This window comes from Nelusetta ayraudi, unplaced genomic scaffold (assembly GCF_046127955.1).
Source record: "Nelusetta ayraudi isolate G7.1 ecotype Tasmania unplaced genomic scaffold, CSIRO-AGI_Nayr_v1 ptg000110l, whole genome shotgun sequence".
Taxonomy (NCBI): domain Eukaryota; kingdom Metazoa; phylum Chordata; class Actinopteri; order Tetraodontiformes; family Monacanthidae; genus Nelusetta; species Nelusetta ayraudi.
This window is the reverse complement of record NW_027466160.1, coordinates 663525-681872: the sequence shown is the minus strand read 5'-3', so window position 1 is coordinate 681872 and position 18348 is coordinate 663525. Positions and strand designations below refer to the sequence as shown.

The following is an 18348-nucleotide window of genomic DNA, read 5'->3' as shown; positions in this document are numbered from 1 at the left end:
GGTTTAAATGTTGGTCCCACTGTGTAAATCCTGTGTTGTGTGTTGGAGTTGAAAACAACTAACTAATGATAATAATAATAATAATAATAATAATAATAATAATAATAATAATAATAATAATAATAATGCATTTTAAGTCAATTCATAAAAGTGCAGCAGAATTATCAACAACTCTGATGTTTGTTTTTTTTCCTTGATTTTGAACGTACCAGAAGATGTTTTAATACTGTAAAGTTCACGACCAACAGAACAGAGACACCGACTCTCAGTTATTAGTCTTTTTGTTTTTTAATAACATTGCTATTCGTGCCTGCCCCCTTCAGGTCAAGTCCGCGACTCAGGAAAAAGGCTCCTCCTCCTCCTCCTCCTTCTCCTCCCCCTCCTCCTTCTTCTCCTTCATTAATCTTGACTTCCTCTGACAGACGGCAGGTTAATTTATTAATTATTAATTATTATTACAGCCGCTGGTCCACCAGCAGGTCTTCTGGTTCTGTAGGTTTTCTCCTGCACTTCTTGAGCTACAGACTGAGTCAGCATCAGTGTGTGTGTCACTGCATCAAAGGAACCAATCGGATCTCTTTGTCATAATCACATTATAAAGATGCAGTGTGGAAACAAAACAAAACAAAATGGTCAGGGCGGGTCCAGCAGTGTGAAGCGGAACATCTTCAAAGTGTGCAACAAAAAAGATTCTGTGATTCAGGTGAAAAGGAAGCGGTGGCTTTGGATTAGAAGCGTTGTTAGTTTTGGTGTTGTGCGTTCAGGGGTCACTGATTGCGCGACTTGTGACCTTTCAGGTCAACTGGGTCCCAGCCTGGGTTTCTGATTGTCCGTTGGCCCCGCCCACCGTCAGAGGGCTGCACTCCTGCAGCTGTCCGTCTGCTGTGGAGTCTGATGGAAGGGAGGAACAAGACCAAAACAAACAATCATGTGACAAAGATGGACTGACTTGTTTTCATGCTTCTTTTTAAATGGTTAAATGGCGCCACCTAGTGTCTGCTTGTTGGTATAGCGCTGCTGCCATGCTGACTGACCTTTGACCAAGTGCAGCTCCGTCAGGTCTTCAGGGTCTTTCCTGGCCTTGGACCTGATGCCTGGGCGAGAGAAGTTCACAGCATGATCCCGACTCTCAGGAGAACAAACCCTCCAGAGTCTTTGGTTCTTGTATTGTCACTTAGGGTTGGAGTTGCTCGATAAAAATTCCAAAGTTTTATATCCATTTCCATCTGTTTTTTGGTTGTTGTCTGAGAATTTCTGCAAAAAATACTGTCAAACCAATGTGCATTTTTTATGAGTTTTATTCATATTTCTTTATTCTTTTCTCTTTTGTCTTGCGTTACCTCTGCTCTTCAGGTAGGCCAGCACACCCACCAGGCCCAGGACCAGCACAGCCATCCCCAGGCCGCCCACCCACCAGTAGGACGGCTTGTCTCCTGAACTGCGGTCAGCTGCACACAGGTGGCACACACACACACATGGTTTGAGGCAGCAGCAGATGTTTCCTCAGGACACTCACTGCGTGTCCACCATCAGACATACTATAAAGACTTGCAAGGAAAAGAATTCCAGGGCTGCAGACTCCCTTTTATATTTACCAGGAGCACAGTGGCGCCCCCTAATGTCAATCTTTGGGAGCGCAAATTGTGCACTTAAATATCCTTGTCCTGTTTATCTCTGATAAACACTTTGACACTTTCTCATCTGTGTGACAGATAATATTATGAAGTCAATGGTAAACCTTGCTTATCCCTGCCTCTGCACAATTGACTGTCTTTTGCACACCTTCTCTAATTTGTCTGTTGTAGGCTACATTGATTGACTTGAATGTTCATATTGTTTTTAGTGCTCCAACAGTGTAGTTTCCCAATTTGGGATCAATGAAGTACATCTGTTCTGTTCTTCAGTTATATCTGCAAATAGATCAGATGTTTGTTTTTTTTGTTTGTTTTTTTTTAAATCAAAAATACATCCAGTAATTAAAAAAAAAAAAAAAAAATCTGCAAATTTACTTGCACCGTCTCAAATTTTAGGGTTAAAAAAAAATGCGACCACTGGGGGGCAATGTGGAGCCCTGCACTCGGGGGTCCTCGGGGTCCTCACCTCCAGCGTCGTCCACGGTGAGGTCGGTGCGCTCCGTGTGCGTGTAGCGCGGCGCGGCGAACACGCAGCTGTAGCTGCCTGAGTGCTCGGCGCCACGCGGGTCCATCAGCCGCAGCGAGCCGTCGCCAAACGGCACCCGGAAGGCGTCCAGCTCCAGGTGGGCGTCCCAGGGCGGCGGCACGGCGCTGAGACCCGACTGGGCGTCGTAGGTGAGGATCCGGAAGGGCTCCTCGCCGCCCGAGAAGCTCCAGTGGAGGAGGGGCTTGTTGAGGGAGGCCGGCGTGAAGCAGGGGAGGGTCACGTCTCGGCCCTCGGAACCTCTCATCTCTGCAGAGAGGGAAAAATAATATAATATATATTTTTAAACAGGAAGTGGAGTCAACCAGGGATGAATGTCCCCCACATTGAGAGACGAATCCGATGAGCGCTTTGTACATGTGGCACCACAAGATGGCGCCACACTGCTGCTGGCTCACCAGGTGGGTGATGTTAGACAGGTTAGACAGTTAGCCTCCAGTTAGCTTGTCAGCGAGCTTATCAATTGCTTTCAAAAAGGGAATGAAGTAGAGCAATAGGGGCAGAATTAATGCTAAGCTAATATTTGCTAATCAGCAAAAATTGCTGATGAGCAAAGCCAGGAAGAAACAAATGAATTAAAAAGTTCTCATGTGTTGAATGTCTCATGGCTCCTTTACTGGAGGCTGGTCTATGCTGGAAGACTTGTTATGCCCAAACCTAATACGAGCAACATGTGTTGTCACTTTGTGTTAGCTAGTTCATTTGTTCGCTGTATGGCAGCAGACAAGGGACATTCTTCGTGCAGTAGATGCTTTATGTGTTTCCCATTCCTTCTTCTTCTTCTTCCTCAGTCTCATTTTAACGCAGTTCTGGTCAGTGGAACCTCACCTCGCACCCTCAGCGAAGACGTCCACTCCGCCCCCCCGTAGGGGGCGCTCACCCGGCACACGTAGATGAGCTCGGGCTGGCCGCTCAGCCTGCGCAGGCGGCTGTCCAGTGTGTACAGGCCGTGGCGGTCGGCCATGATGCGGGTGACGGGCCGCAGGTCCTGCAGGGTGGGCGGCACCGTCTCCCAGGAGACCCGGGGCGCCGGGAAGACCCCTCGCACTGAGCACTTCATCTCCTCGTAGCCACTCAGCCGCGACAGCTCCAGGAACACGGCCTGGATGGGCGCTTTGGGTACACACACACACACACACACACACACACACACACACACACACACACACAGAGTGCATGGTAACATTAGACTATGATATATTCTAATATTATATATTATAAAAAAAAATGATACTGTACTTTTGTACTATTTTTATCACTGTTATTTATCATTACTTTTATTGTTACTCTTATTATATATTATTACATACTGTTTCATACTTTGCATTTCATTGTTTGCACCTTATAATATTACATTCTATTATATTATTGTATAGTATTATTTTGTATATTCTTTCTACACTTCCAGTCCCCTTATCTGTAGTTTGGACTTTTTTTAAATCTTTTTTTTACTTTATCACTTTTTTAGACCTTATATTTAACAAATCACTTGCCACTTTTTAAAAATCTTGTCATGATTTTCTTTATACCTCATATTGCACAGTCACATTCGCTCCTCCCACATTAACCTTTTGCTGTAATGTGAAAAAAGGCTGAGGGGTAATCTGTGTTGACTAGGCCCACCTTTCACCTTGAGGATGACCCTGGCATTGTGCTTGCCCACAGAGGTGGTCACCTGACACTTGTAGGTGCCCCGGTCCTTGAGGCCGGTGTCCCGCAGCACCAGGGTGGCGTTGCCGTGGGTCACCAGCTGGGGGAGGACGGAGCCTCGGCCGGCCAGCTGACCCCGCTGGTCCTTGTCTTCGCGCTCGTCCTCGTCTTCTTCTTCTTCTTCTTCGGTGTCTCCGCCGCCATTGTCATCGTCGTCGTCCCTCCTCTGGAACTTGAAGACGGCCACGTCCTGTCGGAACCACTGGATGGTCTCCCTGCTGGCCGGCGGGAAGCTGCAGGGCAGCAGACACTCCTCCGACACCACGCAGGTCACCACCACGTCTGCAACAACACACAATTCTGCCATAAGATCGGTGAAGACGTGCAGCGAGACGGCAACAGTAGCTGCGTTTCCATGACCCCGAGGTTTGCGCAAAAACCTAAATATGGCAACGATGCTTTATGGAATGCATGGAAACGCAGCTAGTGATGATCACGCCTGTGAAAAGAGGGAAGCAGTGCCAGAGTGAGGAGGAAACGACAGAGTCAATCCTAAAATCCAGGAAGAGTCGGAGTCATTCTCAGGAACCTTTTTTGCCAGCCATAAAATGTCACATTCCTGAGCAGCTGCTGGCTGTTGTGTCTCACAGTAGATAACTCAGTCCACCTCCCACCGCTGCCAAGCAGTAGCTCCACTCAGTCCTGAGTCACCGAGGGACAGTCCGTGCTTGTGCAATGTTTGTAGCGCAAATGAAAAGGTGCAGCGGTTTGCTGGGAAAATCCCTCAATGTGTGAGAGGAAGAGAGTGAGATATCAAAGTGTGAGCAGGCAGAGAGGAATTTCATCCGCTGGAGGAAGGTGCAAACAGGAATGAGCTGGAAGTTCTCATCAGTTGTTTAGGTCGTGCAGCAGCAGCAGCAGCAGCAGCAGCAGCAGCAGCAGCAGCAGCAGCAGCAGCAGCAGCAGCAGCGCACTCTGGTGGTGGGAGTCGATTCTTTCTCACATTTCTGTGATTGTTTCATCGTAGCAGAAATAATAAAAAAGCCATGAGTAGATAAAAAAAATAATAAATGTTGCCCCCCTGCTGGAGCATCCACAGCAGCAGCGTGAAGCCAGTGAAGTTGAGGAGGTGCAGGTGCAGGTGCAGGTGAGGTGGAGGTGTTTTTCCCTCCTCCTCTGTCCTGGACTCACCGTCGACCCCTGCTGGTGTGACCGGAGGAGGACCTGAGTGACGGCCTGCTGCACGCTGGGCTACTTCCTCCGAATGCCATCGATTGCAAAACGAGTGAAAGGTGACTCAGACGCTGACTCATCTGCAACCGTCTTCTTCTTTTCTTTGACCTCAGACGCACTTTTAAACCAGTTTTGAATCAGAGTCAAAGAGTCAGAGTCAGAGTCTCACACTGGAATCCAAGCAGGCGATACTGAAACTTTTTCTGCTGGCAAGTGAAGGCGTCTCTCCTTTCTTCCTCTCTTTTCCTCCTTTTTGATTGACATGGTGGTGAAGTCTCAACCCATGGTGAGGTCACAGCCACACTCTCTCACTCTCTCTCTCTCTCACACTCTCTCTCTCACTGTCACTCACTCACACACACACACACACACACACGCAGAAGGAGCAGACAGACAAACTGAATTCTCCAAGGAGACTCTCACTGTTTCACTGTGGCTGGAAAAATGTTTTTCGAGCTGAGTCAAAGTTGACGTCAGGACTGGAAAACTTAGAACCCGGGTTCGACTCTTTGCTGATCCTACGGCTACATTTCTCCTCTCCTCTCCTGACTGCAGGACAAAGAGGTGGTTTGTGCTCCTACCTGGGGTTCTGTGCTGAGCGCTGAAGCGGATCCACAGGAGGAAGCAGAGCCAGCTGGGGACGGCCGACATGATGGTTCTCCTTCAGCGGTGTCTCACACACACACAACACACACACACAGCACACGTCAGTCCATTCTCCGTCCACGGGGGGCGGCCGGCCGAGGGGATCCACTCACTTCCTGCCTCTGGTCTCCCTGGAGTCGGGAAGAGGCATAATTAGAGGCATGGTGCCCGAAAGTAATGGGACATGACAGGACGTGTGAGTGGGATTCAGGTTTGATCCCTGGAGGAGCAGCAGCTGCTGATCAGAGCAGAGTGACGAGATCTGCAGCTCTCTTTCATGCAGCACCGGGGGACGTGCCTCCCTCCCTCCCTTCTTCCTCTTCCTCCTCCTCTCCAGCTTAACCCTTCACACTGAGTCCTCCTTCCTTCCTTTTGTCTCCTGCTGCAGCATCACTTTTATCTTCATCTCCAGATAAAAAGTGACGCTGCAGCATCTGGACACTATCATCATCATCTCCTCCCCTCCTCCTTCCTCTCGTCCTTTCCTCCTCCTCCACCTCAGGGGTCCAAGATAAACACAGGTGAGGTGGTTGAGCTGCTGGGAGGAAATGAAAGGTGTCCCTGCTGGAGACCAAAGCAGCGGAAACACAAAGCAGTCCGACTGAAGGGAAAGTTGCTGGTTTGATGTTGCAGAAGGAGGAAAATCTTCAGCTTTGATTCATTTATTAAAAAAAAAAAAAAACAACCGCCCGACTCCTCTCACCTTATGCAGTGGGAGTGGCTGGCTGGTGGTTAGACCAACACTCTCCTTTGTCTTTGAAGGTGTCACAAGAGCAGCAACGTCTTTTTTTTCTGTTTCTGTTTTTTGTTCTGCTGGCGCTGCAGCGACTCGAGTCCCTGGCAAATAAAACCATGTGCCCAGGAAGAGAAACGGCCAAGACGTTATTTATTCAGTGGACGTGTTTGCCAGGCAGTCACCATTTCCTGGTCGTCAAAGTTTAATAAGACGTTGGCCGGAGAGCTGCACGTGCACGGTGCACAGCCTGAACTTTACCACACGCACACACAGGTAACAGGCAGTAACAGGCACTCCTTCAACTCTGCCTTTTGATTTTGAGTTGTTATCGCTCTCAAAGTGACTCTCTCCCCCTGGCAGTAAACCCTTGGTGTGCACAACACAGGTTACGCATCAACAAGGCAAAATAATCTAATTCGGCGATGTGAACTTTTTACCCCCACTGATGCATCGGCAGTTTACCAAACAATGCACCCCTAATATAGTTCCTGACTGCTGCTCAAGAGCAAAAAAAAGCTCTTTGAGTCAGAAACTCCAGCGGGTGATGTGTTGGCTTCACTAAGTAACGACTCCATCAATCACTGCCTCGGTTTATGGAATATGCTCCGTCTCTGAGGTTAACGAGCGTTGACCTCAGTTGACCCCTGATCAGAGCCACTCTTCCATCACTGCTCCCATCATTTTAAAAACTTTTCTCCATGTGTTTTCAGGCCTTTTTTTAAAAAACATAAAACACCTGGGCTGAAAAGTTTCAGTGACCTCCTGTCCTCCCACCTGTCTGTCAGTAGTAGTGTATGTGTATTGTCATATGCACAGTAAAGAAACACGCCTCCCTGTACAATGAAATTCTTACTTTGCTGTCCAGAGTACCAGCAATTAGTAAACAAAGAAATAGTATTAAAAGTAGTATAAAAACATAAAATAGTAAATATGAAGAAAGTAACTGTACATCAGTGCAGAATAAATAGTAAACTGTGCATTTGTGCAAAAGAGATTTGGAGGGGGTACTGTAAACAATAAATGACATTAAAATGTTTAAAGTGACTTTGGCTGTTAATTACAGTCATTATTAAGGATTCTGATGGCAGTGGGGTAGAATGTCTGTCTGTCTGTCTGTCTTCCTCTATAAGGCATCCTTGACTTTTTCCTTTTTTTTTTATCACAGTGAATCTAGCGCATGATTAATTCTTCCTCATAGCAGGATCATGAGTAAGAGAAGTCAGAAGACCCCCTGCAGTTCCAGACCCCCTCTGATAAGTAGCAGCAAGTCAAGCTCATATTGTTCCCCAGAGGGGCAGCCAAAAACCGGGACCATGTGTCCCGGACGTGCCGGGAATTGTGGGAAAAGCCCCAGGAATTACTCACGGTGAGTCGGCTGCAGCTCCTCTCCAGGATATCGTCCACGAGCCGGGCGGCTGCCTGCGGAGACTGAAGCCTCAGCTCGACTGGATCAACAGGTTATTTAGAGAATAGGCAGCTCACACACACACAAACACACACACATGCTCTTCAGGGAGCTGGCCTCACACACACCCTCTGGATGGGCGGGGTTTGGTCGTGATTGGTAAAGTCACACATTGAGGGGTGGGGTGTGGGTGTGTGTGTCGGGGGGGGGGGGGCTTTCGTGGGAGTCACAGCTGTCAAATGTCAGCTGGGTATGTTTTCAAAGAGCTGAGCCAAAGATGGCTGAGCTGTGAACACACACACACACACTGAATTACAGCAAAGCTTTTCCTCTGCTTCAATTCTTTATAGAGCGATAACAAAAAAGTGTTGCTCACATGTGAGCGATGGTTCATAGTCAGGTGTCTATATTATATGGTGTCACCAGTTTGACCTTCTGCCGGGGTCAAAGGGGACCATGTGGTGGAAGAGCGTGGCGGTGGGTGAAGAGGCACGCCACCGTTTCACCTCCCTGGTGCCCTGATAAGATTAAACTTCACTGTTGTGCACCAGCAGGAAGGAGAGCGAGAGGACTCCCTTTGATTTGTGCTGCACCTTTGAGAACTTCAAGGAGGAGAACGTATAAGATTGAAGGTGGAGGGGAATGAATAGGAAGTGATGAAGAGGAGTGTGTAGTGTGGCAACAGGTGAGTCTCTGTGTTAAGTTAATTTTTTGATTCATTCGCTGCGGTTTGTCTCGGTTATTTAATTTTTGGTTAGTTTGGTTGGTTGGTTCAGTTTGGTAGGTTCAGTTTGGTAGGTTCAGTTTGGTAGATTCAGTTTGGTAGGTTTAGTTTGGTAGGTTCAGTTTGGTAGATTCAGTTTGGTAGGTTTAGTTTGGTAGGTTCAGTTTGGTAGATTCAGTTTGGTAGATTCAGTTTGGTAGGTTCAGTTTGGTAGATTCAGTTTGGTAGGTTTAGTTTGGTAGATTCAGTTTGGTAGGTTCAGTTTGGTAGGTTCAGTTTGGTAGGTTCAGTTTGGTAGGTTTAGTTTGGTAGGTTCAGTTTGGTAGATTCAGTTTGGTAGGTTTAGTTTGGTAGGTTTGGTTTGGTAGGTTTGGTTTGGTAGGTTTAGTTTGGTAGATTCAGTTTGGTAGGTTCAGTTTGGTAGGTTCAGTTTGGTAGGTTCAGTTTGGTAGGTTTAGTTTGGTAGGTTCAGTTTGGTAGATTCAGTTTGGTAGGTTTAGTTTGGTAGGTTTAGTTTGGTAGGTTTAGTTTGGTAGGTTTGGTTTGGTAGGTTTGGTTTGGTATGTGCAGTTTGGTAGGTTCAGGTTGGTAGGTTTGGTTTAGATTAGTGATGTGGTTCCACCCAGCTCTCAGCAAACCCTCCTCCAATATTGACGACCTTTTGCTTTATTAAGCCGCTTCCAAACCTGTGATTCATTTTCTATTACAAAAGCCTTTCTCTCTATCTCTCTCTCACTCCCTCCACACACACACACACAGGCGCCAGCGTACACACAGGTGTGCACGAGCTGCAATCACTCCAGGTGCCTGGTTTTTCATTGTCCAACTGAGAAAATCCTGATTACTGACAGCGTGTGTCTGTGAGTGTGTGTGTGTGTGTGTGTGTGTGTGTGTGTGTGTGTGAGAGCGAGTGTTTGTAGGTTAGTGAAAGATTGCTGTGGCTGTAGATAAGAGGATTAGGGTGGAATTAGTGTCATTCCTCCATCGCCACGAGGAATAGATTCATATCGATTTTAATCAGAGATAGAAAGATGTGCAGCAGCGGATGAAGCAGACGGAAACAGGCTGCTGGTGGCGGCGGCGGCGGCAGCGGCAGCGGCAGCAGCAGCGGCAGCGGCAGGCGTGGAGACGTGAGCGAGCGGCGGACAGCGGGCCAGCCGGGTGGAGACCCGGCCGGGATGCTGAGCTGGAGCGGCTGCAGACACTGGGGGCCAGTCTGGGACCTGGAGTAGCTCTGGCCAGGGCAGCGGCGGTGGTGGTGGTGGTGGTGGGAAGCTGACTGTGAGTCTCATGTGAACCATGAAGCTGCAACTGTTGACCTGTTTGGCTCTGGCGGCGGCCGGCCTGGTCGGGACGGCGAGTGGCGGTGGCGGCCGCGGCTCTGGACGCAGGAAGCACAAGGAGGTTTTCCTGGGAGAGAACAGCAAGTTCAAGTTCGGAGGGTGAGGAAACCTCTTCTTCTTCCTTCTCTTCTTCTTCTGCAAGTGTTGTCACTGCCAGCTGCAAACACAGAGTTTTGTCCCACATCAACTCGCGCTACTCCTACATGCACGACTGTGTTCAGGTCAGCTGCCTTTCCTCAGTTAAAAGTGTGTTTTATTTTTTTAACTGTTTCGGCCCACAAACAAAACTTCCTGCAGGATCTTTGTTCACTTTTCCTGTGAAAACAAATCTGCTCAAAAACACAACAAGTTGCTGGAAACCCTTGTGGGCGCTGCCCTCGTTTCCACCTGCGCCACTAGTGCGCTTGCATGACGTAGAAGGACGTGTGTGTGTGTGTGTGTGTGGGTGTGTCGTTAACAGCCAGGTTTAATGAGATCAAACACACAGCAGCCGAGTGGCGACGCAGGGTGATTTGTTTGTGGTTTCAGCGCTGAACCGGCTCAGTTTTTGTTCCCGCCAAATGAGTTGTGTTTTCATTTAGCCTCCTGCTGCTTTCGCACACTCCCACTCTGACGCTGCGCTGAGAGGCTGTGATATTATTTACAGCCTTGTCCTTTTATCTTTTATTGCAAGCTGCTGGACGTCAGCCTTCAGCCTCCCACTCAAGTAGCATGTGAACAGAGCCAAACTCTGGCTGGACTTCTGACTGTTTGGCAAAGTGTGACACCAGCTGACTGAGGAGTGTGTGTGTTTGTGTGTGTTTGTGTGTGTTTGCTCGGTCGCAGTGAGAAAGCAATATAACCTTCCTTCTGTGAGTAATGTCAGAGCCCCGCCCTCCCCATCCAGCTGGCTGACTGACTGACTGACTGACTGACTGACAGGTGATCTGAGGTGCTGGGACGAGAGAATAGAACAGAAACACCTGCAGAAATGAATCCTCCGACAGCAAGGAAGGATGGATGAGAATTTAAATTTTTATAGAACACCTTTGCACTGGAAATGAAATTGTTGTTCCAACAGGCGAAACTTGCAACAGAGGTCAGAGAGCTATCTAGCCATCCATCCAGCTCGACAGTCACCTCGTTACACTCATCCTCCAAAAAGAATGTTGAAAAAGAGACCTGAGTGCGAGAACCTCGGGCAGCGCTCCGAGACTGCTACTGAGAGGAAGAGAAGAAACAGCCAGAGGCCAAGAAGGCAGAAGAGCAGGCTGAGGCAAATCCAAATACCTGCAGGAGGCATGAGGGGAGGGCCAGGAGCCAATAGGAAGAGGAAGAGCAGGAGGAGGAGGAGGAGCAGTGCTGAAGGTCTACAATTAAAGCTCCCACATTAAAATGCTCCCACGCACCCTGAAAGCAGCAAAGTTAGCCCTCTGTTTGCAGCCTGCTGCGCAAAGATGAGGCAGTCAAAGAGGGGAGTAACAACCTGGTTGGTGCCCTCTGTGTGTGTGTGTGTGTGTGTGTGTGTGTGTGTGTGTGTGTGTGTGTGTCCCGCTCTGCTTGTGTCAAGCTTTGTGACTTTCAAAGAGGCTTTTTAATCCATCAGGATTTTATCTTGTTTATGTTCCACCTGCCTGCCTCTGTGCGTTCACCTGCACACTGCAACACACAGTGCGTGCGTGCGTGCGCGCGCGTATGTTTTTCGTTCACACACGCAGGCACACAGACTGGAGGCTGCGTGCTTTATGGCTGACGGGTGCTGTAATCTGGCAATAATGACACCCTTCGCCCTCCTCTGGATGGTTTATTGAGCTGCAAAACATGTTAACTGAGGGGGCGGAGCCAAATATATAAATAAATAGAGTGAATACACAGGTCAGGTTTCTTCTCTCTTCTCTACTTCTTCTTCTTCTTCTTCTTCTTCTTCTTCTTCTGTTGGTGAAAACACAACATCAGCGGCACAATCAAAGCTTGAAGGTGCCCTGCCGATAAAACGAAAAAGCTCTTATCAGCAAGGCCACTTGCTGCAACTTCCAGGACGTCACATGGCAGTGAAACATTAGTTATTATGTAACCGACACCGGAAGAGGCTCCTTAATCTGCCAGTCATTATTAATAATCCTTCTGTGCTGAGACACAACCAAAACACCTTGTTGTTGTTGATCTCAGGGGGTGAAGCGGTGCAGGTGACCTCACTGGCCCAGGTTCAGGTAGTGTTGATCTGATCAATCAATCGCTGGATCAATACGTGTGTGTGTGTGTGTGTGTGTGTGTGTGTGTGTGTGTGTGTGTGTGTGTGTGTGTGTCTGCAGACGTATTGACTACAAGCTGAAGCGGCAGGACAGCACCAAGACGCTGCTGATAAAAAGTGAACAGCTGCTGAGGATCGAGGAGCACGACTTTGCAATGAGACCAGGCTTTGGAGGTAAACGCACACAGGCACACGCACAGACACACAAACACATGCACACAATCCCGCATGCGTGTGCTGCACATTATCGTTGCAAAAACAGACAAAGGGACAGCGAATTATATTCATTTTGGGCACACATAGTCCTGACAAATACATTAATACTGCCTTGCATGCGTGCACACACACACACACACACACACACACACACACACACACACACACACACGCCATGGTGTAATCTGGGTCAGCGTTGGCAAATGGGGATTGACGCGTCAATTGTCTGGATGACCCAGTGCCCATCGCTGCACCAGCAAACCTCCAGCAGCATGAGACTGTGTGTGTCTGTGTGAGTGTGTGGACTAAAATCCCCAGGATGCACAAAGTAAATGAAGCGTATACCTTTGTGCAACAACAGCAGCTGTCAAACTGACGAGATCTCCAGGTGTCGCCTGGTTGTCCAGGAAAGAGTTGCACCCCCTACAAAGTGCCCCAAAAAACAACTCTGTGTGTGTGTGTGTGTGTGTGTGTGTGTGTGTGTGTGTGTGTGTGTGTGTGAGAGAGAGAGAGAGAGAGAGAGAGAGGGAGAGAGTCGGGGGGGATTCGTGCTTATTAATCTGGATTATGTTCCATGTCTGGGGCAGATGGAGGGTCGGACAGACGTACTGATGACTGACGTAAAGATTTAACATGAATGTCGTCCACGTCGTCCACGCCCATAAGAACTGCTTGTGGAAGGAGAGGAAATGCTTTTCCTTATCCTCCCCAGTCAGGTGGGGGTTGTCACTATTTACTGGCTCCACTTTGATAACCAGACAGGGCTGAGTGGCTGCCTGGTCACGGCGGTCACACTGCCACTCTAGTGGTTTCAGAGAGGGAAACTGGTATAAACAAGATTCAGCCCGGTCCCCGTGGACATCCATCCTGAGCAGAGAGCAAAGGACGGTCGTCAGCCAGTGTAAACCAACTCTTGAGGTTTGTCAGCAGAGGACAATGTTGTCATTTCTCTGGAGGACACGCTCACCTCCTCCTCTCCTTCCTTCCCTCCCTCCCTCGACAGCAAGAAAAATCTTCCTTTCATCCTTTTCTCCAGCTTTCACCTTCGCCCTGCCCTCTGTGTGGCCCTGCTCAGACAGATGGAGGCAGGAAGCGCTGCTGCCACCGCCATGCGTCCACAGCCCTGTGTTGTGGGGATTAAAGGATCCTAAAAAACCAGCAGCAATGTTTGTGACTGAAGCAAAGCAAGACAGAGTCTTTCAGAGTCTCGACCAGATCTAGAATCTGAACCAGAACCTGAGCTGAGCCTCAGTGTTTTGGCTCTTCTTCTTCTGACAACTTGTCTCCACCAGTCTCTGGACTCCACCAGTCTCTGGACTCCCCCACTCTAATAACCACCACCACGGCTGTGGTCGTCTGCTGTGCCCTGAGATAAGTGGCACCACCTGGAGATGCTTACCAACTTTCTCCACCAGACCAACTGTTCCCTCCCAGCTCTCTGTCTGGGAAGTTAAATGGCAGCTTCTGTAAAAAGAAAGAAAGAAGGAAAGAAAAAGAATAAATAAATAAACCAGGGTTTTGAAGCTCCAGTGTGTTTAGCCCAGATAATTTGACAAAGATGTGTGTGTTTCCCGGACGGGACTAATGAGTGGGGAAGCCCATGTCTGCAGCCCAGTCGGCTCCTGTGCTGCAGAATCTGTGTGTCATGTTTCTTCTGAAACCCACCAAACTGTTCTTTCAAAAACGGGCCTTTGAGATGCATTTAGTGCGCGTTAATGTAAGGCAGTGAAGAGAGGAGAGAGAGAGTGACTGACATTCTGCTGCAAGGTTGTTGGTTTTTTGTTGTTGCTGTCGGGGTAACGCTAAATGTTGAGTATGCAAGGGGGAGACGGTGGCCGAAACCAGGCTGTGGAGATGTGTGTGTGTGTGTGTGTGTGTGTGTGTGTTGCCAGACAACCAAGGTGACATGAAACTATTTGCAGTATTTGTTTTGCTCATCGTGCCTTTAAGAGATTCATCCAGTTTAGGCTCTCGACCCCTGAAGGCAGTGTGACGTGATGAGCTGTGAGGAGGAGGAGGAAGAGGAGCTGTGGCTGTCGGAGGTGACAGTGGTAGTGACCGCAGGGCAACATTCCCTTCATCACTCACCTGCCTCTCCTCACAGTAGCACAGCTCCTCAGTCTGGAACAGGAGCAGCAGCTCCTCAGTCTGACCTTTAAAAAAAGTAAACACAGCATCGGCTAAACACTTAAAGGTTTTCTGCGTCTGTTTGCGCTCAGGAATCTGGTGCCTTGGCTGCGGCGGCGCTGCGCTGGTGTCTGGCTGTGAAAATAAACAGTGATTGTTTTGAGGGCGTCAGTTGACTTGAATATAAGCAGGTTTGAGTCACTCGGCACTATGTATCTCCATTGTCGTGGCTAATTTTGGTTTTCCTGGCACTAAAATAAAAATGCTGTAGAAAAAATATTTTTTTCCTCTTTTTGTGTCTTGGCTGTTTTCTGAGTCTTTTCCTGGATGTGCTCAGAGCCTCAGGTGAATCGGAGGAGCCGCGATTCACTCACACTGTTGATCTGCTTCAGGTGCAGCCATCCCAGTGGGCATCGATGTGCAGGTGGAGAGCATCGACAGCATCTCAGAGGTCAACATGGTGAGTGACCTTCCAGGCATCTTCAGTGTGACCGGCCAATCACAGACAAGATAGATTTGTGCGATTGAAAAAAGTTCCAATTAAATTAAATTCAAATAAAAAGTTACATTTACAAAGCGTCTTTGACCATCTCATCGTCCACCCGGTGATGTCACCGAGGGCACCTCTGGGCCACCTCATCCTCTGAGTGACCCCCCCACCAATCCCTCCCACCCCTCCACCCCCCTTTCAACCCACCCGACCACCGTCTCACAAGCTTCCTGCGGCTGAGAGAGACAAAGTGCACCATGGAGGAGGAGGTGGAGGAGGCGTTTCTCTTTAGTGGCAGGACGGGACCAGTTTCCCCCTCAGCACCGTCATCCATCCGTCACTGCCTCTGCTGCCTTTTCATCCCCCACATCTCACTAACAAAAAAAACAGAAGAAGCCTCCTTCAGCTGCAGCCTCTTCACGCTGTGCCTCCCATTTTGCGTCTCTCCTCTTAAAATAATGTTGCATATTAGTTTGTGTGGCAAAAGCAAAAGCAATAAAATAAAACTACGGCGGAAAAACATGCAAACATGCACATCAGAAAGTGTTGACATTTGTGTGTGTGTGTGTGTGTGTGTGTGTGTGTGTGTGTGTGCGCCCGGCATGCAGGACTTCACCATGACGCTGTACCTGCGTCACTACTGGAAGGACGAGCGCCTGTCGTTCCCCTCGCGCAACAACCAGAGTCGCACCTTCGACTCCCGGCTGGTGAAGAAGATCTGGGTGCCCGACGTCTTCTTCGTCCACTCCAAGCGCTCCTTCATCCACGACACCACCATGGAGAACATCATGCTGCGCGTCTACCCCGACGGCAACATCCTCTACAGCGTCAGGTGGGAGGTCGCTGGGGGTCGAGGTCGCTGCTGGAGGTCGAGGTCGCTGGGGTCAAGGGCACTACTGGAGGTCAAGGTTGAGGTTGATGCTGAGCTGATGCTGCTGTGTCCCTGCAGGGTGACGGTGACAGCGCTCTGCTCCATGGACTTCAGCAGCTTCCCACTGGACACGCAGAACTGCTCGCTGGAGCTGGAGAGCTGTGAGACACACACACACACACAGACACAATATTTTTAATCAAGGAAACGTGAAAGGCAGCTGACCTGAACACAGTCATGCTAATAGGAGACCAGGAGACACAGACCAGTAGAACTGCCTCAGGTCTGGAGATTCAACCTAATGATGAAGGTCCTGCTGGTTCCGAGGTTTTTTCTCATTCTGAAGTAAAGACACAAATCTTGCAGCAGCCGATGATGCGATGGAGGGACTGACACATTTTTGTTTCATATGTGTTGTCACCTCACCACCCTTGTCTCCCTTGACACTCCCCTTGGTTGTGTCTCCAGACGCCTACAACGAGAACGACCTGATGCTCTACTGGAAGAACGGAAACGACTCCCTGAGGACCGACGAGATTGTCCTATCTCAGTTCTTCATCGAGCACTTCCATGCCTCCAGTGGCCTGGCCTTCTACAGCAGCACTGGTGTGTGTGTGTGTGTGCGATTTGGGCTGATTTAGTTCAACTTCATTAATAATATGGAATAATCTTCTACTCATCATCCCTCCTCCTCTTGCTTCACCTCCTCCTCTTCCTCGATCTCTACCTCCTCCACCTGCCAGGCTGGTACAACCGCCTCTTCATCAACTTCATCCTGCGGAGACACATCTTCTTCTTCATGCTGCAGACCTACTTCCCCACCATGCTGATGGTGGTCCTGTCCTGGGTCTCCTTCTGGATCGACAGGAGGGCCGTCCCCGCTCGGGTCTCGTTGGGTGTGAACCTGCTCGTCTCACTCCAGTGTTTGGATGTTGGAGTGAACTTTTCACTGTGTGAACATCTCATCAGTCTCCTCCTCCTGCAGGTATCACCACGGTGCTCACCATGTCAACCATCATCACCGGAGTGTCCTCCTCCATGCCGCAGGTACATACTGCCCCCAACAGGCCATCAGGGGTCACTTTCTGTCCGAGATAATAAATGAATATTGACTGGATATTGATTGGATAGAAATCGGAACACAACGAGGGGTGTCTTCTGGCTGTGTGTTGTCCAGGTGTCCTATGTGAAAGCAGTGGACATCTACCTGTGGACCAGCTTCCTGTTTGTCTTCCTGTCGGTCATCGAATATGCAGCCGTCAACTACTGCACCACTCTGGAGGAGATGAGGAAGATGAAGAGGGGGAAGGTCAGAGTGGAGTAGTCATATTTGACTCGTTGGCTCGCTCTAGTGGCCAAACAGAGGCATTGCAGCTGGAAGATTGTATGGATTGTGTGTTTAATTTTTGGAGGTTTAAATTGAACTTCCTGTATGAATGAGAAGTTCTGAGTGTGCCTGACTTTCTCTCCTCGTCTGCCTCAGATCCCGTCCACCTTCATGGCCAGCCAGGCGATGGCCTTTGACGGCTGCTTCCACGACAACGACATGGAGCTGACGCCGTTCTCGCGCATGCCCGTCACCATGAACTCTGACCCCATCACCACGCCCAGCCAGACGTCTGACTCGCGGCCGGTGGAAGGCACCCGCCTGCGCCGCCAGCGCTCCATGAAGGAGAACGTGGACCTGCTGGTGACCAACAGCTACCTAATTGACTCGTACTCCCGCCTGGCCTTCCCTCTGTCCTACCTGCTCTTCAACACCATCTACTGGGGCCTCTACTCCTGATTCACACACTCCACCACCTTGTAGTGGTCTTCACAACGCTAAAGTTACAGAGTTCTTCTCAACAGAAACTCTTCAGCGTGCACGTCCTCACAGAGGACTATCTGAGGACAGCAGGATGCATGCTGGGACTTGAAGAGATCACAAAGCGAACAGTTACAACCACTGTGGACCGTGTGACACAGGAAGTTGCTGAAATCATCATCGGATGATATAATCTTATTCGGCTGTGAACTCACTGGCACCAGGATGTTAAAAGTGAATCTGTGTGTGCCACAGGAGCCATTCTGTCCTTTTTTTTTTATGTATAAGTGAATTTGTGGAATTTCAAAATAAATTTTTCAAATATATACATTGTGTTTTCAACTAATCCTATTTCTTGTGTTCATGATTTCCTTCATGCAGGTTAAAATACAGCAGTAATTTAGGACAGTTTTCTTCTGTTTTTGGAAAACAAAATTTTACTTAATTACTAATAGTCAGTAATTAATTACTCTACACAGAACTGTTTTGTCGTTAAATCTGACACTTTTAACAAGTATATATTTAATCTGTAGATATTAAATTTTCCCTTTTTGTTTGTAATATTTTGGATCTCCCTGTCAAATGTATGCACATTGAAGGTCTGTCAGAAATTTCAAAATCTCTGAATCTGAAATTAGCCGTGGATTTTTGAGTTGTTCAATTTTCAACGTTGATCAACACAAAGTAAAGTCC

At 48.7% G+C, this 18348-nt stretch overlaps 2 protein-coding genes across 5 annotated transcripts; one reads left to right on the top strand and one right to left on the bottom strand.

Moving 5' to 3' along the window:
- Positions 1 to 269: 269 nt before the first annotated feature.
- LOC142903401 (advanced glycosylation end product-specific receptor-like) lies at positions 270 to 7967 on the bottom strand. 2 transcript variants are annotated; one of them, XM_076048980.1, is made up of 8 exons: positions 7808 to 7967; positions 5643 to 5837; positions 3802 to 4170; positions 3007 to 3291; positions 2101 to 2427; positions 1341 to 1448; positions 1035 to 1094; positions 270 to 891 (listed from the first exon to the last, which is right to left on the bottom strand). In XM_076048980.1, exons 2-8 carry the CDS (start codon positions 5710 to 5712, stop codon positions 794 to 796), a joined length of 1317 nt encoding a protein of 438 aa, XP_075905095.1. In that variant the 5' UTR covers positions 5713 to 5837; positions 7808 to 7967; the 3' UTR covers positions 270 to 793. The 2 variants fall into 2 exon arrangements, with proteins under 2 accessions (XP_075905095.1, XP_075905096.1); XM_076048981.1 differs by lacking the exon at positions 7808 to 7967 and having other exon boundaries at positions 5643 to 5996.
- Positions 7968 to 9678: 1711 nt separating this feature from the next.
- LOC142903451 (gamma-aminobutyric acid receptor subunit rho-3-like) lies at positions 9679 to 17981 on the top strand. Of its 3 annotated transcripts, none has more exons than XM_076049073.1 (10): positions 9679 to 10013; positions 12206 to 12318; positions 14880 to 14947; positions 15586 to 15809; positions 15927 to 16009; positions 16317 to 16454; positions 16592 to 16744; positions 16834 to 16895; positions 17026 to 17157; positions 17332 to 17981. In XM_076049073.1, exons 1-10 carry the CDS (start codon positions 9871 to 9873, stop codon positions 17632 to 17634), a joined length of 1419 nt encoding a protein of 472 aa, XP_075905188.1. In that variant the 5' UTR covers positions 9679 to 9870; the 3' UTR covers positions 17635 to 17981. The 3 variants fall into 3 exon arrangements, with proteins under 3 accessions (XP_075905188.1, XP_075905189.1, XP_075905187.1); XM_076049074.1 differs by having other exon boundaries at positions 16818 to 16895; positions 17332 to 17506; XM_076049072.1 differs by having other exon boundaries at positions 15586 to 16009.
- The last annotated feature ends 367 nt before the right edge of the window (positions 17982 to 18348 follow it).

Bases quoted from the DNA above. Each gene is read 5' to 3' on its own strand.
- LOC142903451 (XM_076049072.1), top strand. From the start codon at position 9,871: ATGAAGCTGCAACTGTTGACCTGTTTGGCTCTGGCGGCGGCCGGCCTG. The intron at 16,455-16,591 runs GTGTGTGTGTGT...TCCACCTGCCAG, and splicing joins GGCCTTCTACAGCAGCACTG to GCTGGTACAACCGCCTCTTC. The intron at 17,158-17,331 runs GTCAGAGTGGAG...CGTCTGCCTCAG, and splicing joins GGAAGATGAAGAGGGGGAAG to ATCCCGTCCACCTTCATGGC.
- LOC142903401 (XM_076048980.1), bottom strand. From the start codon at position 5,712: ATGTCGGCCGTCCCCAGCTGGCTCTGCTTCCTCCTGTGGATCCGCTTC. The intron at 1,449-2,100 runs GTGAGGACCCCG...ACCTGTGTGCAG, and splicing joins CACCGTGGACGACGCTGGAG to CTGACCGCAGTTCAGGAGAC. The intron at 892-1,034 runs GTCAGTCAGCAT...CCCTTCCATCAG, and splicing joins GGAGCTGCACTTGGTCAAAG to ACTCCACAGCAGACGGACAG.